The following is a 27482-nucleotide window of genomic DNA, read 5'->3' as shown; positions in this document are numbered from 1 at the left end:
CTCCGCCTCTTCCCATTGGCCGGCTGGCGCTGAGGTCCCGCCTCCCGGCGCTGCGAGCCAATGGGAGGGAGGGAAGGGCGGAGGGGCGGTAGGTTGAGGTGCGCGGCGCTGAGGGGCGTTGAGGGGAGCCCTGGCGGGGCCGTCCCGGCGGGCGGCGGCGCTGAGGCGATTTCAGGTGTGGGGGGGCTGCGGGGCGCCGCCGGTGCGGCTGTGAGCGGGCTGCGAGCGCCCCGTGAGGCGATTCGGTACAGAACCCGGCCCCGCACCCAGCCCGGCCCTGCCGCAGGTGCCGAGGCCGATGGAGGCCGCCCGCAGCCCGCCCGGCCGCCAGCCCCGCGCCGGGCCCGGCCCCGGCCCTGAGGAGCGGCCCCGAGCCGGGCAGCTGCGGCCCCGCGGCGGGGAGCAGAGGCCCCGAGGGGCTCCCCGCGGCCGGGCGGGGGCCGTGGTGCTGCTGCAGCGCGAGGTGGCGGAGGGCGACAGCCTGAACAAGCTGGCCCTGCAGTACGGCTGCCAGGTGAGAGATGGGCGATGGGGGGGGGGGGGCCCCGAGCCTCCCGGCAGCATTGGCCCAGCCCGGGTCGGGAGCGGTCGGTGGCCGGGCACGCTGCAGGGTTGGGCTTAGAGGGGCAGAGAAGCCAAAGTCCCAACCACAGAGCCCCTGTGCTGTCCGGGGTGTGGGTTTGGTTGTTCCCTGCAGCACCCAAAAGCCTGAGCAGTTCGGCCATCAAGAGTGCACGGGCACAGGGAGCTTTCTCTGGAGTTGGAACAGACTAAAAAACATCAGCTCTGTTCCAAAGGGGTGAGCTTTATGGGAAAAACTCTTGGGAACTTTAATTACCTGATCTGAACATCAGAAGTACCCCATTGGTTAGCAGTTAAAGCTGTGTATTTAGAGCCTCCTTCATCTGCCAGTGAGACTGTGATTAAAAAGTTCCATGATGCAAACAGTTGGACAGTGACCTGCTTGGGGGTAATGGCAGAACTGGCTGAACGGCTGCAGTGCTGTTGCAGCCTGTCTTGCTTAACAACAGCTGTGAAGTGCAGCTGAAGCAAGAGGGCTTGGGAGGGGAGGAATTGTTGCAATTCCTCCATTCCCTTAGAAACAAAACCAAAACAAAAAAGCCCTCCTGGGCTCCACTGCCAAGCTGATGCTTGTGAGGAAGAGCCTGGTGGGGCTTGAGCGGGCTTTGGCTGGAACCAGTAGAACAATGAGACCTCAGAGCCACAGCAGATGACTTTGTAGTGGGGATATGCTCCTCTTTCAGCACCAGCAGCTGCATGGTTATTGCCACTTACACCAAATCATGGCAGTCCATGAACTCCGAGGATTCTGAACAACTCCTGGTTTATGTCAGGAACCATCCCAGTGTGCCCCGTAATGTAACATAACGGAGGGCTTGGTCCTGCCTCTGCCATCCCCGCAGCACTTTCAGAGCCCAATTGCTCATCTGGTGGGGTTGGGGAGCTGATGGGGGCTGGGGTGGCCGTGTTCTCCAGCAGGAGGAACATCCTACTGGCCCTGCTTCCAGAACGCACACTTCTGACCTGTCCTGGTTTAACTAGAGAGAGAAATCCTCATTGCTGGAGATCCGTGTGTCCGTCTGTGTACCTGCTGGCCCTGACATGGTACAGTGTGGGTGTATCTTGGGCTACTCGCACAGTTAAGCAGCCCCTGTAAGGGCACTGAGATCTGTAACTGCACAAGTCCGTGACCGTTCAAAAAGTCCAGGATGAGCTTTTCTGAAATCCAAGGGAGTTGGTTTGTTATCAGGGCCTATTTGGGGCAGGGGCACTGAGGCAGTGCAAGGAGTAGTTAGTTCTGTGTGTGCTGTAGACAACTTGGCAGAGATGCGAGGCACTTGAAACTTCTCCTTTTCACTCTTGACCATTTATAGTCTGGGCCTGGCTTTGGCATTGTTTTTAGCTGGGACAAGAGGAGCTTGCTGCAGCCAAAAATGAGTACAAAAAATGGCCTAAATGGCTTGCGCAGCCTCATGCCCTTGCGTTCTTCCCATCAGCTTTGTTGGTGTGCTGTGGGTGCTGCTCCCCTTCCCATTCCTGGGGCTCCAGCACAGCATCGCAGCGCTCGGCTGCAGACGCTGCGGGGAACATTCGCTGTCCCAGTGATCGGTTCTGGATGGAACAAAACAAAACACTGAAGCATCACCTCAGTTAGGATGCTTTGTGTCAGCTTGTTAGTGCCTAACAAATTAACATTGAAGGGTTTAATTCCTGATGTTAGGCAGGGGCAAGCTGCCAGGCATCTGACCCCGCAGCTGAGGGTTCCCTTGGCTTCAGGGGCACCAGACCAGGCCCTGGGTTAACCACCCCCTGTTCAGGTGTCCCCAGCGTCGCAGAGCAGGCAGGAAAGGCTCCGCACTGCACTAAGCCACTTGCAGCCAGGGTTTGTTTTCACCTCAGGCTGGTGCTCGCAGCCTGGTTTTGTAGCCAGTTCCTGTTTCAGTGCCGGCAACAGGTTGGTTGGGTCGTCTGAACTAATCCCGGTGTCCTCTTTGGGTGCTGCAGGTGGCGGATATCAAACGCGTCAACAACTTCATCAGGGAGCAGGACCTGTACGCGCTGAAGTCCATCAAGATCCCGGTGAAGCCCCACGGGCTGCTGACCGAGAGCAGCCAGGAGCTGAGGCCGGCCCCGCGCAGCCCCAGCGGCGTGACGCTCGTGGACCTTCCGGAGCCCGAGGCCGGTGCCGGCAGCTCTGAGGGCAGCCACCTGAGCGACTACTTCAAGGGGATCGACCAGAGCATCCAGGAGGCCGTGCGGGCGGAGGTCCAGCTGAACGCCGAGTACTGCACGGAGGCGCTGGAGAGGCCGCTCTGTGAGTCGGGGAAGCGGGAGCCCAGCACTGGTGCGGACTGGGGGATCCAGTGGTGGAACGCAGTGTTCGTGATGCTCCTGATAGGGATCGTCCTGCCGGTATTTTACATCATCTATTTTAAAACCCAAGAGAATGGCCACGCAGCCCATACCTCCAACACAACACTAACCTCAAACATCTCAGCAGATGGATTGGAAGGGAAACCACTACAAAGCTCAGAGGTAGAAAAAAATCCTAAGGGGGAGGTGCAGCCAAACACAGCCCCTCCTCCCAGCACTGAGGCCCATAAGCCTGTGACTCTGCCACGAGTGCAATCGGGGGGATAACAGTACAGAGATTTTTTTAAATTTCTTTTTTAAAGTAGCTGACAGTGTAGTCCTGAACTCGACTGAACCTGAGGTGATGTGGTTTTATGGAAGAATAAGGATGCTTTGTTGCTTGTAATGATGAAGAGGCAGCTGGCTTAACACTTGTGAACTCTTGAGGGGAAGTATTTTAAAGCAATCACTCCTGTTTGCTGCAGGTATTTCTTACGAATGGCCTTGCTGAAGAAGCTGAGCCCTTTACTGCTGTGACACAGAGTGCAGTATTAGTGTGACGGGAAAGCTGGCGGCTGTTTGTGTTATAAGAAAATACTTTTTGCTTAGAGTAGAAGTGGGGACACTTTTTTGCTGAATTGTTTTTCTCTCCTGCAGAGGGGCAGTCCTGGTGTACCTACCCTTAAAGCCAAGGCTTTGAGGGGATTAGCTGAGGTGCGCCACAGCACAAGGACACGGGGGGTGACTCACGAGCTTTTCTCCTGCAGGAAACCCTTCAGAGGCAGCGTGAGCGCTGCTGTCTTGCAGGCAGAGCTCCTGGCAGAATCCTTGTGTGTGTCAGGGTTCAGCTGATCCCGAGCAACTGCTTCAGCATGGCAGCAGGCATCCAGGCAGTGCTGTGGAGTGGTGGTGGGCCTGTGGTGTGTAGGTTTGAAAGCCTCTTCTGTTGCTTTTAAAGCTCTGTGAGCAAAAGCAAGGCTGGGTGAGTGCTACACCACAAGCTGGTGGTGTGCACAGGCAATCTGTTCCTGGCCTGAGGAAGAGCAGCCTGAGAACTTTTTTTTTTTTTTTTTTTAACTTTTTTTTTGCTTAGAACAAACGCTAAGGGGCAAGGACCATTACACAAACCAAGCAGAACCGTGTGGTGTTAATCCAGTACCCCAGGCTTCCTGCAACCTTCAAAAAAAGGCTCAGGCCAGCCCGAGGGGACAAGGCACATTATGTATCTTGTACTGAAAAAAAACAAACCTTGTATTTTCTTCTGTGAAGGAAAAAGTATCTCTCATGGTTGGGGAGAAGGGTAATTAATTACTACATTTTTAAATAAAGGAAAGTGAAATAAAAGCACAAGGGGTGCTTACCCACCCCAGACTATGTGTGGGTTTTTGTGTGTGTGTGAGTGAGTGATTTTTTTGGGGGGGCAGTATTGTTACCACAGCCTGCTGTGCAGCAGTCCCAGAGGAGCTGGGGTGTGCAGGAGCAGCACCTGGCAATGGACCCTTTAAGCCAGGTTGTGCTGTCAGGGGTTGGCTTGTGTTTAGCCCTTTTGTAACAGGTGTCTTAGAGCACCCCAGGTCTTAGTTTGACTGTAAAGTGCATGTAACCAAAAAAAGTTCCTAATGGAACTTGTCTCTGGCTGCCACTTAAAACCAGTTACATCAAGGCAAGCTGGTGAGTATTTCAGGTACTGGGGGCGGGGAGGAGAAGCACACTAAGTCACAAAACACCGTGCTCTGCAAATACGACAGAGGCTGGAGTACACAGTAAAAGCCAGTATCTTTACTTTAGTGAATGCAGGATACAAATATTTTACAACAACCTCTAGCATTTTTCTTAACCATTTGATAAAAAGTTCACTAGAATATTTATTGTATATTGAAGAAAAAACAACACATTCAGGGAAAAAATTGAGATTAACTTATTTTTTTTCTTAAAAGATTCGTCTCAAGGATGGCAACAAAGTCCAGCTTGTGCCGCCAAACGGCTTATCATCATTAAACCGTGAACAGCTTCTTTGTGAACTGTTGACTACAAACATTTACCAAATACATAAATCTCTTTTAAAAAAGCCATTTTAAATATAGCAAAGCAGTGTTCTCTTGCACAGCAAAGTGAAGAAAGTTTCTACTAAGATTTAAATGTTTACATTTGTTAAGTCTTTCTTTCACATTCTAATTTAACGTCTTTCCATGATCAATTGTTAGGAGTTATTATGTTCCTTATTTACTATGTATTTCTTGTGCGCACAGTAATTCGCAAGTTTCTGATGCATTAGTGTCCTTTAAGTGAAAGGAAAGGCTAAAGCATTTTTCTCTGACGAATCCCTGATTACATGTGAATTTTTAAATACTATAGTGAGAGCTCAAAGATGGAGAGGTGATCTGTCACGATAGAAGATAAAAATCTTAAATCATTCAGACTTGAATGGGTTCAAACTAGGATTGGATCCACTTGCAACATCATTCAATATATTTAATTAAAAAAAGTATTTTTCAACTGTTGAAATATCTGTGCTATGTCTTTTTTTATAAAACTTTTTTTTTTTTTTTTTTTTTTTACAATTCCTAAAAAAGTATGTTCCAAAGTTCATTACTCGTTACTAAAAATCAGGATTCCCATTTATTTAATGGCATGAGATTCTCCCACTGACACGGGAGGTCTGCAAAAGACTTGTTCTGCCGAGTCTGTTGGAGGGGTTTGGGCAACACGTTAACAGTCCCAGGATCAGTTCTTAAGAACCATTTTGTTTGTTTGTTTGTTTAAATTCACTGGTGCAATTTCAATACAAACTCTAACCCTTATGTAGCTTTTTTTCTTTAAGAAAACAGCAATAGTACTTACTGTTTAAAAACCTGCATAGAAATAAAGACTATTGAGATACAGTCAGCAAAGCCATCTTATAAGGCACACAAGAAAATAGACAGTAAATGTGAATGCAGAACTCCCACTCAGATGTACAGCAAAGTTCATAGATGTGCATAAATAATGAAAAAAATCACATAACTTTTCAAAGCATTAAAAGGTTCTCTGTAGTGGTAAGTGAATTCAGTCACTTTGGAAATTGAATTGCTGTTAGAAAAAAGTCTCGTTTTCCTGTCGGCTTCTGCAAACTGATAACGAACTGCAGCAAATGGAGAACGATTTCCACAGTTAAGTGGCTGAAACAAACTGAAACCTGTACGACTTCAGAAGTTACCATGACAACACGCGGTGGGTTTTAGAAGCTCTATGTCCTAACTTTGTTCTTCCATCACACATTAAAGCAAGCAGCCAAGATAGCTGTCCGCACCGGATTTTCATTTCCCATACTTCTTACTTACAGTATCAAGTGAGCGATTAAGAAAAAAAAAAAAAGCCTAATTTTATTTTATAAATAACAGGGATTACTTTAAAGGGGTTTCAGGAATAACACAACACTCTAGTTTTTCCTCAGAACTACCCACCCCAGTGAGATTTACCAATACCTACTCCCTTTGGTTCCCAGTACAAAAGAACATGTGCACAGGGAGATGAGATGCCCGGCACATAACTGGAATCAGATTTCTACAAGGCAACAACGCTCCCTAACACAAAACCACTCGCACCCAGCCAGGTCACACAGCCTGTGACACCAAACTCTTGGCTCCTGTGGCTGCTGCTCACACCCAGCCTTCACCACCACTCGCCCACTGCCCTGCCCAGGGCCTACAAGCCAAGGGCAGACAGCGCCACCAGTTCCCTCCTCACCCTTCTCCTTACAGCACAGCCGGGTTGTGCAAACCCCAGGTAACGCCACGCGGTGAATCCGAGCCCAAACCAAACTTCTCCTCGCCAGCTGTGACAACACCACGGGCCTCTGGATTCCTTGCTCTATTGGATGGAAGCAGCAAAGAGGAACAGCGCGTTTAGTTCTGAAGGCTGAGGTTTTATCCCAAACCACTTACCACTTAAAAAACCTTTTGTGCTCATCTGATATGTGTTATTTCCCTATCATAAGAAATTAGGTCAAGTTTTTTCCACTGTTTTTTTTTTTTCCTCCTCAGAAGAGGCAGTTTTAAAATGATGCCTTAAAATGTGTTGTAACAGATTTTTTATATTTATGCAGGATGAACTTAACACCGGATTTTTTTTTTTTGCCACTTTGCTATTTATATACATATATATAAAATGTATAATGAAGCTTAACCATACAGCACAGAGATTACAATTTAACGGCACACATTCACCACCAGTGAGGGGGACAACCCCTTTATACACCCTCTGAAAAATCTGGATAATAATATTAATAATAATTAAAATCCAAAGAAAGTACAGTATATTTAACAAAATAGTAAATATTAAACAGTGAATACTCTACTTAATAAGGACCTCGCCTTTTTCAAGTTGGCGTCAATCCACAAAAATATACTTTTTAATCTGGTGAACGTACAATACATAGGTACTTACACCAAAGGTGATAATATATTTAAGATGCTATATACACAAAGAGTTTGGCTCAAATTTAAATTTACATATAAGTGTTCATGGCTTATTTTTCCCCCAAGGTTCCGCCTGCAAGTTTTTCCTTTTCATCTTTGAAAGCAAAAACTAGAAAGTCAAAATAAGATAAAACTATACTCTACAAAAAAGCTACAACATACAGCTTTGGCTTATATAAATAATTCATAGCAGAATGTGTTCAAAAGTACTGTATATAACTTTATATATAGTCTTCAATTCATTAGGGTATTGTTTTCTTTAATATAAAATATACATGAGCTAAAATCCGTTTCTATATTTTTCAAAGGTATGAACGTAAAAACAAATTTGTCAAACATATTCCAATTATAACTTAATATATTAATTTTATTTTGTTAATGTTCTATTTTCTAGGCTAATATTTTCTGAATATTTCATGCGAGTTCTCTATGTCTCTCTTTCACTCATTAAAAAAATCACTTCTTTGACCCAATACACTATTTTTTTGCACGTGCAAAACAGGGTTTTTGTTTTTTTTTTTTTTTATGTTTTCTAGCATCAGCCCTTCTCCATGCACCCTCTGCAATAGAGACCCATGCCAGGTTGGGTAATATAAAGGTCATTTTATGTACAGTATTGCTTTCTTCTTCCTGCTTTTCTACTGCTCTGCTGCTACAAAGCATTATTTCTTAACTACAAGTAACCATACAGCTTTAATAAAACACACAGGGACATTACTACAGGCGAGCCCTCTTGGTTTCTGCAATCTAGTGTGGTAGGATTATAATACGGGTACAATGTTTCTTTGCAAAACAGGTTATATTATTAAAACAACAAGTCCAGGTAAGTGCCAGACTAGATCAATACCTATAGGATTGTTCTGTTACATTTTACCATGGGACATCTGCAGCTATACAAGAAGTTTGTAATAAGTGCCTGATGATTTTGTGTATGCTACACACACTAGCACATATATATGCATGTGAAGATATATATATGCATGTATGTATATACATATAAATATACTTATTTCATGTCCTTATTTATAAATTTAGATATGTCAGGACAGTTCATTTTGAGAACACAAAACTGAAGAGGCAACACTGCAAGTTTATGTCACCCATGTGTCCATCCTCATTCGTTTTACCGATGGACTCTCTCTATCTTCTGAATTTGGTGGCCTTCCCAGCACCACAGGTGAATGGAAATCGCTCCGTGGGTCTTCCCGGTCGCTGCCGTCGTAAGAGCTGCTGGAGCTGCTGAGACTGTCAACAGGAGAGCGACCCATTTCCTGACGCGACTGCTGCTGTTGCTGCTGCTGCTGCTGCTGTTGTTGTTGTTGTGGCTGCTGCTGTTGCGGGAACCCAGAGGGAGTTACACGGTCCCGGGGAGGTGAAATTGGTTCAGATTTTATGTTGATGTTTTGGTTGGTATTAATGGATAAATTTGAACCCTGAGATAGCTGGCTGCCAGTACTGGGAAAAAGAAAACCAAAAGGAAAAAAATAAGAAAACACGAGAAAAGAAAAGAAAGTGACAATTCATGCGTCTGTGGGATGGCATTGTCTTGTGGTTCAACACCCACAAAATGAGCACGTAAATAAATGCGACTTACTGAGGGGAAGAAAAAAAGTTGAAAGAAAGCATCAGTTAAAGGTCTGAAGTGCATTTACAGAAGCTAAAAACCAAATATCTCATGTTTCCAAACATTTAGGTTAACCGCGTAGGTGACTCTCCTGCAAGAAGATGGGCCTGGAGGGACCCAGCTTGTCAGCTTCAGTACTGAACTGACAGAAAGGATAAATAACAGAAATCATCGGTGCTCCTGCAGCCAATGAGCAAACTTGAAAAGCAACAAACACAGCAGCAGCAGAAACAAAATTAAAACAATCTCGTGCTAAGCATTTCCCAGCGCAGAGAAATCAGCTTGAAGGCAGTAGTGCCCGGCGGGATGCCGTACCGTAACCTCGCGTTTACTTACACAAGAGAGCTGAGGGTTGCTGGACCGAGGTGGTGCTGCTGCCAGGCAGATACCTGCCCTAGGGACAGCATCCCTGGGGAGTTAAATCCCTGCAAGGCAGACAGGTCTGCGCTAGTCAAGGAGTAATCTAAGAGGGGAAAAACAAAGAAACAAGAAAGTAATGAACAAATTTATTTATATATACACACATACACGCATAAATATGTGAGTGCATAGGATACACTCATACATGAATATAAAGGTTTTCTACCCAAAACAGGGCAAATGACCCAAAGGAGTTCATGGGTGAAAACTCTGACACCCAGAGAGAGTCCTCCTAACTTCACATGGATCTCAAAAGGACACCAGCCACCAAACACATCCTGCATTTCAATTCCTACACGCCACTGCCTTACACAGCTGCAGCTTTGATGCACACACACACACACACACACACACACACACACACACACTAACTATAGACTCACATTAAAGTACAACAGGTACTTGCATTTCTCAAAAACGAAACAAAAAGGGAAGAACCAAGTCATGAGAAAGGAACGGTGTTTCTTGCACTGAACTCACCAAGGAAATCCTGGCTCCGGTTCAGTTCTAGATAAAACGTGCTCCAGATGGGAGGCAGCAGTTGCTCAGACAAGGCACGCATACCTTCTGGCTGCCTCATCTGTTGTGGAGCAGTTCGTAGCCCTACAGCCTATACCCAAAGCAAGGTGCGAAGCAGCACGTGCTGCTGTTGGCCTGGCTGCCAGGCACAGCAGGGCTGTGGGTGGTGGGGGCAGCACGACGGGCACTGCGACCAGGAGCCTGACCGACCCCTTCCATGTCATTTCTGCAGCCCTACTGTAAAGCACCACGTGCTCCCTCTTCCCACAACAGACTGGTTATTTTATGCCTGATTAAATTGTCATCTCTGTATCAAATAAACAAAAGAAATCTCTATTTTGAAGGCATAATATCATTACTTAGAAATACAATTTAAATGGGTAACAGAAAAGCAACATGCTCCTAATCACCAGTGAATGACTGGATGTTGGTTTTGGCTAGGCTGTAATGCTTCGACAGTTCTCACTTTTTGTTCACACATGGGAAGTTATTTTCATTTTATCATTATCACCCCTTGCTTTTCTTTCAGGTTTTGAAACAAAACTGCAAACACTTCTCTGCTTTTAATTATCTTGTAACATTGCTTCCTTAAAATAATTTCTGGTCTCTAGAGAAAGAGACAAAATGCCAGCAGCCAAACTTACTTTACGTCGCCAGCTGATTAACCAAAAATTTCACTAAGCAGGGTTGTTTGTTTTTTAAAATGTACATCCTTGCATTGTCCTGAAACGCCAAAACCATTACGATTCCTCTCTCTTAAACAGTTTCCCCATTCTCATCCACCAACTTGTTTTCTGTGGACAGTTCCTAGGTTTCCCTTTTAATGCCCCATAAGGGAAGGGAAGGCCTGTGGCAGCAGGCACACTGCGCTTTTCAGAGATGCAAACACATCACTGCGGGAGTCTTCGTGAAGATCTCGGGACTCCCAGCTGCACCCCAGCAGGTAAAGCTATGTAAGCTGCCCTTTGGTTCCTTCTCAGAGAAGCTCACAAGTATTTCTGCACAGAATCAAACTTGTCCTTTTGCAAGTCAAAAAAAAAAAAAAAATCATCCTTCCACTCAACGTGACCTGTGCCAGTCTGCAACTGTAGGCAACACGAGCACCTGAGATGTGCTGGACTGTGTCAACGTCATTTCTGTAAGAGCAAACGAAGGAAATGTTTGCAGGAGTTTCGTTTCCATCTATTGTTTCTTCGTAATTATAGCTTTAGTGGTAATGGGCAATTAGGTTCTGATGCTTTAGAGCGTGCCTGATGCCAGGGGTTAGAGGAGACTCTTTTCCAGAGGTTACATGTGCCACTACAGAACTATCTGCATTCTAGTTTCTGTAAATAATCACACATCTGCCAGCAGTAAAAACAGAAGACCAATTTCTACACGAGTGCCTTGGTGCAAAATGGACAAGTTGACGACAGAGTGCCTTCTGCGTGATGGAAACCTTTACTGCCGGGACCCAAACAGTCAGACACCTTTGAAGTCTGTCTGCAGAATGACTGACCAAACACGAATACAATTCAGATGGCTGGATATGCTCTGCTGAAGTGTAAGTTGCTACTGAGCTGATATCTCTGTGTATTTTGGCTACTGAAAAAAAAAGTTTAGCCTGTGTAAGAACAAGGACTTCAGCTTCTGGTGGCCCTTCTCTCAGCAATCTGCAGAAACAATATTTCTCTGGCAAAACAAGTGATATGGAATGGTATCTCTGTACAGAACTGATAACAAACACTGTAATAAATGATTAAAGAGTTGAATCTATCCTTTCTAGCCCTGGAAAAAAAAAATCAATCTGGGGAAAAAAAAAAAAAACAACCATTGTTTATGTATTTAAATTTTATCTTAGCCCTTAGAGCTGCAGAAGCGCAGTTGCTACAGAAGCAGTGACCACCCTGATGCCCAGATGACAATTTGGTTTCAAAGTCAGATTTCTATTTGCAAGACTCCTGAAAGGCTCAGTCCAACACAAACATCACTGAAGTGTCTGAAAAATGCCAAAGGCTTAAAGCTTCACAAAACACAGCATTATCAAAAGGAAATGGACTGGTTTTTAAAATCATACCCTAGTGATAACAGCCCGTTTCAATAGCCCTTGCTGCTTCTGGAGCCTCAGACTCCAGCCCCTCTCATCCCAAGAGCCTGTGCCAGCCACCAGCTCACAGGTTATTGTGGATGAGGGACGCACACAGCACCGCTTCCCAGACAGTGCCCTACTGTATGAGGAAACGATGGCAATTGTTAGGTGCCTGGCAAAACGCGGGTCCTCTGAGTAGAGACCAGAGCTACTGATTTATTTTAAACAGTAATTAAAGGCAATACATGAACACTCGCAGTAGCAAGAACCAAAACAAAATCTGTGTCCAGCAAATTTGTGGAGTTTATAATTTGGAACAAGTCACTACGCACAATTCTCCACTCGTTATGCTGTTACTGCAACCCATCTTCTTCATTCACTTCTGCAGACTTTGACCCCCCTCAGGGCAGCAATTATTTGCATTCATGTTTAACAATTTAGTTGGGTGCTACCACAGCATAAATATTTACTATTGCTGAGGAGTAAACAGTCCCTCTCCAGCTGCAAACCTCACGCACGCCAGTAAGTGCTCGGGGCAGTGCCCCTGAGGCCAAAGCAACGGAGAAAGCGCGATAATGTTGGGTAATGAAAACATTAATACCGTTGGGGAGAGAAGGGAAAAGGACCAAAAATGATTTGAGCTGCTTAGCTGATAGATGGCTACAAGCATAAACTAAAAAACCACAGTGGAGACTTTTAAAGGCAAAGAAGTGGACAGAATGTGTAAGATCCAACCTTTTTGCTGGGAAAATGGTTATGAAGGGATGGCTACTCAATCTATTCCATCTTTTAAAATTACAGACTCCTGATGGTGTCCTTCCTTGCAGGAAAGGAACAGAATTGTGAAACCTCTGTTTAACTCAAATTCTAGCTATTTTCTACACACTTAATAAAGTTTTTTTTTGGATTTGTCCTGGCCTTTGCACAACATTATTCTTTGTTTCCTACTGTGCCCTCTAGGGCTTTACACCCCACCACATCAGATCTGAGGTACCAACTGCTACGTCTATGCTTTCCCTTCCTGCAAGAACGCGTGACAGCTCATGAAACAACTTCACACGTGCCCTCTCAAAAATATTGCTGCATTAAAAAAAACTGCTTAATCTTAAAACACTTCATACATTGCCTTTTCTGGTTTTTAGTTTCACAAAGCTGAGCTTTGAAGACTGCTTCAAGTCTCTGCCCACAAAGAGTGCTCATACAGTTAACGCCAGAAGTCTCCTTTCAGAATTTTTGTTGCATAAGACTACATCATCAACAAAATACATTTACACACTTAACTGCAGAGTATTTACCACAACTGGACTTTAACTCTACTTGTATATAACAAAGAGCAAAATTTATAGCTTTGGGAGGAACAACAGGACTACGCAGTGGTCAGGAATTAGATTAAACCAAATATCCAAAGTTTAGAGATGACAGACACACAGTGATTTTCAGAGAAAAGCCGAGTGAAATTTACATTTCAATGTCTTAATTAGACTTCACTTAAAAAGAACCGTGAACTGGGCACTTACTTCCTTTCTTTTCCTTCTTGCTTTTAACCAACAGCTATTTTAACTCAGAAAAATTTATTGATAATTATCTGCAATGTAGTTTCTCTGCAAGTGCATTTAAATTAAACATCACAGACCTGCATCAGGCCTGCATCACAGACCAGCAGTAATCAACCTTACGCCACCAAGGGTACAGGCGTATTTCCTTTCCAAGGAAAGGATTACCAAAAAATGCCTTTACCTGTTGCATACAGGGTCTGTAACAAATAGAGAACCTTAAGATTTAAGTCTAAGTTAACACTGTTGGTATGGAGACAAAGTAGGAGGCACCACATCCTCGACTACTTTTGAAACGGACAAACCAATTACGACTCAGATTATCAAATTCTTCGCATCACACTTTGGATAAAACTAGTTTTAAGGTCCTTTGGATACTTAAGTCTCCCTGTGGTGATACGCTGACAACACCCCTCCAGCAACTCCCCACCTGACTCTAGATAAAAATACTGAAGAGGAAGAGGCCCAGATTGGGTTTTATACAGCTGGGCTTTTTGTAAACTGAAAGTCCCCATAGAATCTGATTCCCTGGTGCTGCTGGAATTCAGCAGAACAGAATGCAAGGGACAGCATGCTCTGAAGTATCAGCTACCACTTCAACGTTAGGCATTTCAGTTCAGATGGATAGCTTGAATACTGCTGCTATAAAGCAATGCATTTCATTGTCTCTCTCCCTGCATTCAGCTGTGTGCAACCTTACTGAAAGCTTCTGCCAGCTGTAAGTTTCAACATTTACACATTTTACATGCTAAAAGCTTTTTTTTTTTTTTTTTTTTTTTTGGAATAAAAACCTTCATTTGAACTGAAGAGGAAAATCAAGTTAAATGTCACAGAAATGCAAATTTTCCAGGCTTACGAATCACAAAAGCCTTGTACACGCGACAAATCAAGTCACTTACTAAAAACAATGCTTACCAGTGTTGTAGGCAGTAGGCATGGCCGAATACACCAGTCCCTGCGGAGGCAAGCTTGGAGTTGTCACAGACACCACAGGGGTAGCAAGAGGCTGTGTAGACTGAGAACTACTTATCCTTTGGGTATTCTAAAAATGATTAAAAATAACATGTCTTGTGAGATATCAGTTAGAACAATGGAAAATTACGTGCTAATATAAAAATAGCATTTGATTAAAATGTGTTTCTTTGCTTTCTATTTTAGTTAAGAACATGTACTTTTTATCAGGATAAATTTTCTAAACAAACCAAAACATTTCAAGACTCAACCAAAAATTATCTTGGCTAACAGAAATTAAAAATTAAGACTTGGTGGTCCCCCTTCTGTGCATGCAGATTTCATCAGTGTTAATTTGAGTCATAGGACATAAATAAATGCAATATCTTAGTGATACACACAATTCTCAGAAGTTCTTAAGTGATTTAAAGAGTTTTAAGCCATATTTTTGACGAGGATTTAATGCAGATGGCGAGGTGCAGTTCCATCAGAAAAGAGACTCCCACTTTCCAGTTGGTTATCAGATTTTCAAGTTTTAGCTGCCAGCTTTGACACTGTGCTGACTACACCTGTCCTGAAAGGAGATCTTATACATTTCTGTTGATAAGACCTCAGTGATAAAATAATCCTGCCATTCCCATGGCTCCTGAGAAGCTGGTAAAGTACTTGTTACAAAGCAGATCCCTTTCAAAGCAAATGACATCTGACTTCACACAGAGCAACTATGCTTTTTGACAGGAAAAACAGCTGAACTACATTGTCTCAGATTATCTGTTCTAACTGTAGGCGTGAAGAGTCTGTCTTTGCCACATACTGCAATGAACATCTGTAGCAAACATATCACTCAAATTAAGCTCTTCAACTAAATTTGCTGTTTCGAAAGCCTTACATTAAACATTGCGCTGAATACCACCAGACAGAAAGCTGCTCTGTCACAGAAGTCGTGGAGGCAACTTCAAGTGCAGCAATGCCACATTTTGATTTTTGAACAAGAGATGCTTACCCTTACCTACAGAGGGCTTAGTGTCCCTTTGTCTATGCTCTGTATTTCTGCATTCTCAAAGAAGCATTCTTGATTAAGGCAGCTAGATTTCAAATTGCTTAATATGTTTTTAAAGTAAGCCTCCCTCTGTCTCTGAAAAAAGTATTTGCTATAAGAATAGCATTTTTTCATCTCTTTGGTAGAGTTTCATTTCCTAGCTTTAGAAGGATGAAGCTGCTAGGACTTGTTCTCATTTAGGACAGGCATATGAGCATTTCAGTATCTGCAGTACTTTTTCTTTTCCCTCCACTCTGATCTTGAGAGAGTGAGCAGCTTTAAAAACTCACGATTCTCTTTATAATAATGGGATGAGCAGGTACAGAAATGTGGCTCTACTCAAATTTAAGCTAAAACTTATGAAGATGAATTGAGGGTTATCAATCCCTGGCTTTTATCCTTCCAGTTTTAGAAAAAATCACACACCACAGCTACCATATTAAAATGGGCTACAGTCTTCCACTGGCTACCACCTTCTGATCTGTTTTGTCTGGACGCTGCAGAAAGCCCACCTCTGGGCCTGGTAAGGCTTTGGCATTCGCTCAGTAGATGTACCCACTCTGCTTCACAGGTCCCAGATTTCAAAGCCAAAAGTCACAGAGAAAGTCCCACTGATCTTCTGTGCAATTTATCCTTCTAAATCACTTATGTACTTCTGAAAATCTCCACTAGCCCGAGTTGATCTGGCAGAAAGGTATGTTATTAGAGCAGATTTCTGTCTGTTGAATTGACCTTTTTCCAAAGCTTTCTTGGATGGCAGCCTATAAAGTTGGGATTACAGTATAATGGAAAAGTTAGGAGTATACTGGGAAACAATCCAGACCAAAGGATTTCCCCTTGGGATTTTTATTTATTTATTTATTTTGAGTGGCTAATAAAGGTGGTTTTCTGAGGTGGTTTATTTTTAAATAGAATTCCTGAACACTCAGTCAAGCAAGGACACCGAGAAGTACCTACTATTTGTTGTACCTGGGAGTCAGCCAATCCAAGACTTGTGACAGCCTTCAGATTTTTATTTTTTTTAAGCTGGTGCAAATAATAGCAGGAACAGGAAGAGCTGGATACCTTCGTTTCCTGCTATGCTACCGGTGCTATCTCTGGTTTTCACGTTCTGTGCTCGGTTCCAACCGCACAGAACGAGCACTCACAGCCACGGTTTGGAACTGCTGTCTAGCGCTAAATTTAGCATCAGAAACGAGCATAATAAGCAAGATTTCAGGTACACTTCGTATTGCTTTGCCATGTTTAAGAGCCTTTAAGGAAGGCATTGCTGGCTTTCCTTTGTGTGCCTTTCCCCTAGCACCGGAGCCCACGGGAGAGCCACTAGAGGGCCCACGCTGCACACACAACCCGCCCCTTCCACCCCGTCTCGGCATCTCACACCGCCGAGCAATGAGTTGAGCTGGTAGCAAAGCCTTAATTCAACTGCTTTTGAATAATTCCAATTTCTGACATGTACGCAACGCTATTTGATTAAATGTTCCTGTGTTGACTTAAAGCTCTATTTCCTGCCCTGGAAACCAGACATTGCTCTACAGAAGCAAGGACGTGCATGACAGCTGTTTGGAACTGCTCAATTAGCAAGTCATTCCGATAAACCTTAAAAACCTCAGTACCACATTTCAAAAATCGTTTCTCCTCGCTTTCTTAAGTCTATTGTTCACGTTTAAGGTAAAAATCAACCAACAGCATGCATTTATTAAGAAGTGTATGCAAGTCACTACATTTTCCATGCTTTCATGCAATTAGAGCCTCATATTAGCAACAGGTCCATGTTCAAAACCACATCAAATTGTACAATCTGCAGAATTCTTTGTCTGTCTTTACAATTGCACGCTGTTGCAGCACCTTCTGCACGGTTCGTGCTACGGCAGCTAAACAATTTGCAAATTGCTCTAAAAATAAGTTATGAATTATTTCAGCCTTACGTTATTTTCCAGACAGAATGCCAAATGTTAAAACCTTTTGGAAAAAAAAAATAAATAGAAAAAAAAGAATCCCAAGGGTTTCCTTTCAAAAACAGAATCTTTCCACTGGAAAAAGGTAGAATAATTCATTTTGCAATTCTCTACTCCTTTCAGTAAACAGGGAACACCCCTGTGGTTTGATAATCTCACGCAGGATGAAATAATTCCGAACTCCAAAAAGGTGACCTCACCAGCAATGATGTAATCTCCATGAAAATAAGTAATACATGGCTTGTGTTACTATCTGAAGAACTTCATGAGCGAAGCCACTTTCTAAAAATATTTCAATAATTTAGGGAATAAGAGGTTGTTTATTTTTTACAAACAACAGTAATAAAGACCATTAAACATCCTATACACATGGACAGTTACTCTGTAAGGCTCTTTTCCAATGTTCCCTCCAAGAAAAACAGAAATTATTTCAGGAAAAAAAGGAAGTTTACAAATAGAAAATGCTAGACTTTGGATGTGTATTCAACTTGAATTGGTCAGGTTTTAAGTTTGATAAAACAAATCTATTTTAGTCTGCTAGCAAGGGAACACTGGAATTCTTTAAAATATTTAATGAAACTACAGTTAAGAAGAACTGTAGTAGAAGAAGTTTTCAGCATCTTGCTCTCTCTCATCAAACAGGAGCCCAAACTCACCAACTCCAATTCATCCTCCTCCGACTGTACTCAGCAAACAAGAGGGATAACAGAGTTACTAAAAATAGCATTGCTTTCAAAAATGAAAGAAAAAGTCATGTTTGTGCTTCTGTTTTTTTACTTAATTAATAATGTGAATTTGCCACCTGAATCTGTAAATAATACTACTACAGTTACAATACGGTACGCAATTTAAGTCACTTAAAAGATGTATTGAAAAAACACTTTGACAAATCAGTGCAGAAAGAGCTTCATAAGAACAGGGACACAACCACACAGTGACATCACACATAGATAGGTAACACAACAGTTTCTGGCTGGACTGATGCAATGCATAATCAGCTAAGTAAAAAAAAAATTTTTTTCATATATAATCATTATGCCATCCTAGCATCTCTAGCTTGAAATCTTCCAATTTCCTCAGATAGACAAAAAAATAAATTGAATTTTAAGTCATTCTTGACAACAAAGCAGTAAATAAGTACTGTACGCTACTAACATTAGAACTGCATTAACAAGATGCTCTTCTTGTATCTATTTCTAATTAATCTTAAAAAATAATCTCTACTTTAAAAATCAGCCAGTGCATTTCCTATGTCTTCTACCCTTCAGTATTCCTGAAAAAATAAAATAAAAAAAACCTAAAACTTGATGAATCATTACTCTGAGGATAATTGTAACTTTTGTTACTTGGATTCACTTCGTATTATTCATCATGAATACCAGTAACAAATGTAAGCACTTGTGGTATCTTAAAAACAAACACAAATTATTCAGAGAGTACTCTTATTGTTTATATCCTGCTCCTCCTGGTTATGGTTCATTCCTCCATAAACAGAAAACAGAAAATATGCACATAGATGTCTAAGATTTCTACGTGACAGGGAAAGAGTAAGGCCAAAGGATTTGGTCAACCAAATTAAAGGAAAAACAGAGCAACTCTTCCTGACAGACCTGTTCTGGCCTCAGTGCTGTGGTTGCCTCACGCCTGACACGAAACTTGTGTGCTATGCTGAACCAAGGCTGAACAAACACTATTACCAACATGCCAAACTGCATAGTAGTACTGAAAAGCACACAAATAGGCACTGAACGTGATCCTCATTACTCTTTCGTGTGCTCACTGAAGACAGGACACCGAACACAGGACACTACACAATGCAAGTTGCATTCCAGCACGTCACACCACACAAGAGTTTCTCTCAGACCACCATTACCACTGAAGGTACACTTTGCATCCCACAAACATTACCACCCAGTAAAAAGAGGTACAAGTGTGCTTAGGGGCACGTTAACAGCATTTACGTTACCAATAAAAACAGCTATTCCTGCACAGAATAATGCATAATCCTTGTTAAAACCCACATCCTCCAAACCAGCAAAGTTCTCCGTTCCCAGTCAGTGAGACATCAAAACAATCCCAATCTACGTCTCTGGGATCGCATTCTAACCACTTTTAGGTCAGATTGCTATTTTTTGCTTTAAAAAAGGCTTTTCTGTTACTGTAACTTATGGTAAGCAGATGAGATAGTGTCTCCCTGTGCAGACCACTTTCTTTTTAGCCTGCCCTAAAGAAAGCAAATTACAGAACAAATGTTTTAACTTACCAATGGTGGCATCATACCCTTGCTGGAGGGTGGGATGACAACACGGAGGTCTGGTTTGCGATTGTTCATTCCAAGGTTACCTCCTCCAGGTGGAGGTGGAGACTTTGTAGGCATGACTTTCCCTAAGCCATTCCCACCGCCAGTAGTTCCGAGTAGGCTTGGAGAAGCTCGAGAATTCACAAACCCATTTCCTGAAAGAGGAAGAGAAAAAAACAAATGTACCTTAGAATAAATGGGTCTCAAGAGAATCAACAACAGAACTTTTTGGTGCATGTACAAATTACGTAATATTTCTTTTGCTAAAATAATTATTAATTTCTCCAAGAGGAACAGTATAGAGAACCAGACAAAAACCACTTTCACCACAAGATCAATGCATAAAGGCAGTATCACCTTAAGGGCACACTGTGGCAGCTTAAATGCTGAGAAAAGCATACGACAAAGAACTTTTCCTAGTAACATCTGTTGTTTTCTTTTTGTTGTTTTTCCCTTTTAAGTTTCTCCAGGCTGAGCTTGCAGGAAAGCGTGTGCTTTTGCACAACCCCACCTCATCCCTACCACCACCCCACACAGCACACAAACATTATTACGTTGTGGCATCAGAATAAGAAGTCAGCTCCTCAAGTCTCCGTTTCTAAAATGGGTGCTTCAAATATCTTTAAGATCTGCAGGACTCCAGTATGTATTCAACAACAAAAGTAATTTCAAGTCTCAAAAATATATACTGTCTGGTTGTTATATTTAGCAACAGTAAGGAGAACAAACTCCCTCCCTTTGAACTCGTGCCAAGCCCTGGAAACAGATACACATGTCATTTATGTCCACTGATTTATTTTGCACAAGTCTTTGTCTCCCTTACTCCCAATACTCATTCCCAAGGAAAATTAGACAAGCCCAATCCTACAAGTCCTGAGCACAGTACTGAAATCTCCAAAACCTGAATGTGCTCAAAAACACAGGCCTTAGCTTTCGTTCAGATCAGCAGAGAATAATGTGGTGCTGAAATAATTACGTGCATAGTACAGCAGTTCCTGAACTGAAAAAAGCACCCATCATGTTACCAGGAATACCTTTATCAGATTTTTTTAAGCTCCACTCTAATGATTTCATCAGATTTACAGCAACAACTCCTCAAATACTTGCAGCTTATTCAGCTTCAAATGAAAAAAATTGTTAAACAATGGGATATTTCAACAGGGAACACTATACTTCACACTACATAACGTGTGTGCATATACATAAATACAATTCGTGATAAAATTATGGTTACACTGACATTCCAGTACTGAAAGTGGCCTTCGTAGTCAAAATTCAGGGGAAATTCTGTTACACAAAGTTCACTGTGTGGGAAATTCTCTTCTAATAGCCTGTAGCGCCATACTGGCATGAATTTTGTATTATTATTCTAATTTGAATAGGCCCCTGTGCCCAATCCAATTTTATTACATTAAGTACACGTTAATCTAAAAGCAATTAAAATGAGAAAGTTGTCAGTGTCACATTCTACCTTCTTTGGTAAAAGTTCTAATGCCTTTAAACGCTTAACAGGAATGAAGAACACACATCAGTAGGACAGCACAACGTGCAAGGGCAGGTGACTGGTATGGATAATATCCTGAGCTAAGGTATGGTGAGAACCTCAGTGTGAACTCTCCAGGAGGCTAGTGAAGGAGCCTCTTCTATTAATTATCTTTGTTACACAGTGGGGGAACTGCCAAATGTAGTCCTCATCTTTTTCCTCCCCACTCTGAGTAGAATCCTATATATTATTTTCTAAATTTAGCATGTGAAAAAGCGAAGATTGATATAAGAATAACAAATCCCTTATGCTGATCTGGAAATGTTCTGTGGAGTTTTACAAAGGTCTTTTGGAAACCAAGTTGCTACTAAATATTTTTCAAGAAAAAACTGTACGTGGATGGAGTTTATTGAAACTTACAACCACTGAATTCTTGTTCGCATACGGATGAGCAGAAAATCCACAACTTTCAAGTTCAGATTTCGAATTATGGATCTGCTTGCCCTGTGAATTTCTTACTGTGCCAAAAGCCTGGCCACATATGGATGATCAGATATGTCCCTTGTTTTTCAAGGGAAACAGAGCAAGAACAAGTTTTTATAATTTAATACTTTCCTGAAGGACTTGTATAGGAGATAGGGGAATCAGTATTCTGAGAATTCTACCATTTTACTCAGAAGTCAGGCAGGAAAGAAAGGATACAGTGACAGCAGAAAGAAGCAGCTGGTTGTGGCAGTGTTCTTCCTTAAAGACTACAGCAAAAATATATTTCGTGGTTAAAGTGTCTACATTCTTCAACGAAAAACAGCAGAATTTATTGGGATGCTTTATGTTAGTGACAAAATTCAGCTAAAGTGGATGGAAAGTTTGCTAAGAGTGGAGAATACATAATGGAGCTAAATATACACTTGAGTGCTAGGAGAAAATTGGTAACTTTTTGTCATGGGTTAGAAGAGATTTGCAGGAGCTCCAGGCAAAAAAAAAAAACAAAAACACGAACAAACCACACACACACAGAAACTGAATCCACACAGAATTGGTTTATTTCCAAATTACTGCTGCAGGTGTCTGGGTTGCTTTATGTGGCTAGGACAGAAAAATGAAGCAAAAGAGTGTGCGGAACAAGTACGTAGACAGGGCAATTATAACAGATGGAGAGAGCGCACACACTCCAGGTCACACAGGAAAAACAACTGAAAAAGAAACCAAGTTCTGCGCTGTGCCTTTAGGTTCCCGAAAGTGCAAGACAGCTTTGTTAGATAGGTGTGCATCCATACCCATCCACTGTAAATGAGCGTACACATTAATTATGAAGAGCCTACACAGCATCACATTGCAAAGCAAATCTCACACGATGGACAGAGGAGAAGTGAATAAGGAAAAAGATGCAAGGGAGGAGAAATTATTTGAAAATAATACCTATGCAAGTCTGACAAACTGTTACAGTATCCACCGCTGTATCAAAAATGACAGTATATTTAAAGCCCTTATGGTAATAACAAAGAAAAGTTGGTGCTTTCAACTAGTAAGAAATAGCATTTTACTGCTCGCTAGGCTGTCAGGACTTTCATATGCCAATGCTGCTGTGTCTGAGTTGTATTTGAAACTTGAGAACAATAACACTTCTCAGAAACAATGGACTTCTGTATCGCATTTTCGCCTCTCCTATGATACCATTTCCTGTCCTCTGTTTTCAAGTATTTCGGTAGCTCATGTGTTAAATCTGGACAGTGTCTTTCTTCCACACCCAATACAGTCATTTCCTGCAACCCTTATTACAAGGCTCTGCCAATCCTTCAGAAACATTTCATGCTTTTATTGGTGCTGTCAAAAACAACAAACTCCTTGCCATTGCCTTCTCTGGGCAATACCATTCGGCAGCAGGGCAGAGTCAAGCATTTGTTCTGTCAAAAGTCAGAGCACTTTTTAAAAACAGAGTGTGAGTGTTCAGAAAAAAATGTATTAAGAATGGGAGAAAAAAATATCAGAAGTGTACAAGAGTAGGGGTATTGATCTAACAGAAGCATTTTGCTGGATGTTTTAAGTATCTTATTTTTAAGAAACGCTGAAGTACTTGTATCTATTACTTGAAGAACCAGATGCTGTGGCTGCAATAAGACTGTAAAATATTAATATTTAATATGGAATTTAAAGCATTTTCTCCTGTTAAAGATTACAAGTTAAGAGCGAAAGGATAACTAAAAGCATGGCATTTCTTTGAGTAAGGTCAGGAGCCAGAAAAAGATAATGATTACAGGATGATGCAACTGTTAGGCAGCTTGCCAAACTGAGGCTTTAATAACCCCATAAATTCTACTTACTATGTTGTATAATACAGAAATTGTATCTACCACACCCACCATACATCTTCCCCCAAATACAATTATTTTATGTTTTAAAAACACCAAACTGAAAAATGGAAACAGAATATAAAATCCTATGCAAGTGTAAATTAAGACTACTGTTTTTGCTTCCATCACAAAAGTTTTATTTAACTCTGAGTTTTTTAAGCACAGCCATAAAAGCATTTTCAAAACATGTATTTGGAAAAATGAAACCAAGGCAAAAATGATAAACTAAATTATACGAACCATTTTAAACAAAGATTAAAATAACTCGAGTAGATTTTTATGACAATAAGCATTACCAACGGACATCAGCCCCCTTCTTGTTTAGTCAATGACTAATTTTGAAATAACTTTCTGAAGCTAAATTTTAAAACCCAGCTATTTCAACAACTGTATACCCTGCCTTCAGAAACGTAACACAGCTTAATCTCATTTCTTGTCCTACAGTCCAAGATGCAGCTTTCAATTACATGAGCCAGACTCATATTTCACTGTATAAATCGCATCAGCTGAAACAATGAACACACATGGCTGGAAAGTACTGCATGTTCTTATTACTACTCAAGGAATAAATTATAGTCATCGATGCCATTAATCTTTTTTTTTTTTTTTTGTGGTTCACCTTCGGAAAAACTAAATGGTTGTACATAGTTCTGAAAAATAATCATGGGCAAGGAGCTAAGCAATGTAAGACTAAGCAAAAATGAAAACAGTAGCAAATAAATATTTATGCAAATGACATCATGTAATCTGACAAAAGGCACACGATTAGGAGTAAACTGAAAACCGTTTGCAATAAGCCAAATCATGATGCATACAGAAGATGAGATAAGATCTATTTAAGAAAAATGTTTACATGTAGGACCTCGGAGGGGAGGTGGGTAGGGCTAGGTAGGGGGAGTTTTGAAACTAAATACAACAGTAGCATTTCTATGCGCATTGTGCGCCATTTAATTGCATTTCTGAGTATGATAGCTTTAAGGGGGAAAAACCAACCTACAGCTGCAGTTCCTACGATTTGCAGCTTTGCATAGAAATCACTGTCGATTGTATAATAATTTCAAAAAGACTAGTTCTCTGCTACCTTTGGAAAAACTTCATTTTAACATCTTAAGGAAGGTAGAATAAATGTATTTGCATAGATCTTTAAAGAAGAATACTTCAGATAACACCATGATTACAATTAAAGTATACCTTCAACAGCAGCGTAAGATTTTTAAAACATCTAATATATAAGATTTAGACTTCTAATGGCAGTACTTTAGATAATAAAATACAGCAAAAAACAACACATGGAAATGCCAAGGAAATGTATACTTATGTTACAAAACTGAAGAAAATTTTTAAAAGACTCGTTTTCAAGGTTCCTGGAATTTTTTTTCCTTAGGTTATATGGAAGGATGAGAGAGAATTTTCAGTAATACTGACGTTTAGATCAGCCTTCTTCAAGATGAGGGTTATTATTCAGAATGCAGCAGCAAAATTAAAACAAAAGCAAAATGCTTTTGTATCTAAATATTATAGAGAATAGAAGTGATATGTTCAGAAGATGTGTGATGTGGTATCCTGGGCAAACTGACATTATACAAGTAGCTGATTCTAACCAGAATCCTTGTACCTCCTCATAAATCAGAAATTATGGCAAGGCAATGTGAAATTTTAATGAAAAATCTAGATGTGGTTCAGAGGCTGAAGTGATCACATGCTGATGTGTTGTTTCCAAGGATATTTTGCTACAATTAGAAAAACTCAAATGCTTTCCTCTACCAGCTTATTTTCCATGTCAATATTAGCCCATCATTTCTCATGAGCACATTTAATCAGAGGACGATGGATGGATCAAACTTTTTTTTTTTTTTTTTTTTTTTAAATGTGCTGACAACTGGGTCTGCATCTAGCAAAGGAGAAGGGTTCAGCGAACCAGCTGGTCTGCAGTCCACTTTCAGTAGTCTTCCTCGAGGAGAGCTTGGAAGCTGTAAGGTGCAAGGGTGAACAGGCTGCTCTCTGTGTTGCTCAGGCATCCTTCAACTTCTTCCTTAGAGAAGAGTGAAACACTGACTTGTATTTACCTGGGTAACCCTGAACATCAGAGCAAGGCAAAACGTGCCAACACTGAGACTACAGAGCAAGAACCTTTGTCTACTACTATTTGTATCACTTGAACATCAATAAAAGCTACAAAGTGAGGAACTGCATCAAGTGAAAGACTACCTCTGACAGATACTACCTGTCACACTGAAGAGAAAGGCCAGCAGATAAGTACCACAGGTAACGTACAACCTTAAGCAGGAATTTGCTCAAGGTTTATGGCTGCTTTCCTAGGGCACAATGGTGGTAAGCTGTTTATCTGACACAGGAGATACAAAATGATGAGTCTGGGCAGAGGGTGAAGGAAGTGATTCCTTCAGGAAGCCTTTGGTACCAACAATCCAATTTTAAGCAGGAGTTTTGCAAGAGGTAGTTTTTTTTGGTTTTTTTTTTTAGTTAGTTGTATACTTCTCATGAGGTGCTCTCTTTCCTTTAAGAAGCAAAACAACATGAAGAGAAAGGTATGCAAAGAAAGATGTTAATTGAAGCCTTATGGGAACTGCAGCATATTGTTAGCTGTTTCGCTTAACAGACTTGTGAAAGACCAATCTGAAAGATCGTTTCATCCTTAGGCACGTAGAAAAGGTCTCCCAGTCAGACAAGCCCTCAAGATAAAACGAACCATTTACCGGTGTGGTCTTTCACAGTCCCATCTTGATCCCTTTCTGGAAATGCACAAGGCAGGTTACAGTTGCAAGCAAGCTGTTAATGCAACTCCCATAATTCTTCCTGATGTCATGGTATCATGATGAAAGATGACACATGATCTAGATCGGCTCTTAGCAGGGATCCGGTAGCTCACAAGACACAGTTGTTCAAGCAGTTATATCCTTCAGCTCTAGTCCAAAGAAAATCAATACACCTGAAGTTACTTCACATTCTCAGAACCTGAAGATTAATGAGGATATTACAGAAGACGTGGATCCGGAATGAAGAGGAGAAATTCAGTATTCAAGACAACTGTATCTTTCTTACCCATTCTTTCTGATGACAAAATTGTAAGAGGAAAAAATTCCCCAAATGAACTGAGTCCATACACTGCATTACTGATTAGAAGGGCTACTTCACTGACAAAGAGACTTACAGACAGGTTGTATTCTGTCCCTGCAAAATTATAATGACTCTCTCAACAGCTCCTTCAAAGTCACCAAGGACTGGAAAATACTTAGGGAGCTCACCGCACTTCAAAGGTCTCAGGGTTTGTGTTTTTCATGCAAGCTTAGCAACAAAGGCCACAGTCCCAAGTGGCAGCTCAGGTCTTTTGCATGGATCTCACTCAACACCATATGAAAAAGGCACTGGAGCAAAAGTAGGAATTGGTTAACAATGGTACTCCTTTTAAGCCTTTTCAATTTTTAGAGTTAACACGAACAGGACAACTTCAATGACAATGCACTTCAGTGGCAAATACCACCAAATGTACTGGAACATAGTGAAACAGATCTCTTTGTGACAAATTTGAAGGTGATCTGTCCATTGAGCATCCTTTCAAAGTCAAAGAATCTCTCTCCTGTATTTGTTTATTCAGAGCAAGTGATGGTATGCTTGGGCTAACAGAATCCACACCCTTTGGAAAGGAGTAATAAAGACATGCAGCATGCATTCAAACCATGATGATCTTGATAACAAATAGCAAACCGTACACGTGCTAGGAATATTGGATTCTTGAAGCACATTAGATGCTCATCACAAACTGAACAGGGTTAATTAACACTGATCATGGACAACAGCATCATGAAAATTCTAGCTCCAAACCATCCAATTAACAGAAAAAAATGAATTAGCTCAAAAGCAAAGACAA

At 41.6% G+C, this 27482-nt stretch overlaps 2 protein-coding genes across 7 annotated transcripts in view; one reads left to right on the top strand and one right to left on the bottom strand.

Moving 5' to 3' along the window:
- The first annotated feature begins 298 nt into the window (after positions 1–298).
- LYSMD4 (LysM domain containing 4) lies at positions 299–3934 on the top strand. The gene is made up of 2 exons (XM_032195004.1): positions 299–514; positions 2527–3934. The coding sequence occupies exons 1-2, from the start codon at positions 299–301 to the stop codon at positions 3160–3162; spliced, it is 852 nt and encodes a 283-aa protein (XP_032050895.1). The 3' UTR covers positions 3163–3934.
- Positions 3935–4631: 697 nt separating this feature from the next.
- Positions 4632–27482, bottom strand: part of MEF2A (myocyte enhancer factor 2A) — an 85737-nt gene continuing 62886 nt past the window's right edge. For 4 of the 6 annotated variants that reach the window (XM_032194547.1, XM_032194551.1, XM_032194550.1 and 1 more), the window contains exons 7-11: positions 19727–19917; positions 18120–18143; positions 14431–14557; positions 9292–9418; positions 4632–8786 (exon numbers count right to left, since the gene is read on the bottom strand). In XM_032194547.1, the coding sequence (XP_032050438.1) occupies positions 8423–8786; positions 9292–9418; positions 14431–14557; positions 18120–18143; positions 19727–19917 (833 nt within the window). In that variant the 3' untranslated portion in view covers positions 4632–8422. The remainder of the gene's footprint in view (positions 8787–9291; positions 9419–14430; positions 14558–18119; positions 18144–19726; positions 19918–27482) is intronic. The other 2 variants (XM_032194552.1, XM_032194553.1) reach the window with 1 other exon arrangement.

The sequence above is a fragment of the Aythya fuligula genome, chromosome 11, assembly GCF_009819795.1.
Source record: "Aythya fuligula isolate bAytFul2 chromosome 11, bAytFul2.pri, whole genome shotgun sequence".
Lineage (NCBI taxonomy): Eukaryota > Metazoa > Chordata > Aves > Anseriformes > Anatidae > Aythya > Aythya fuligula.
This window is presented reverse-complemented; position numbering and strand designations above follow the sequence as displayed.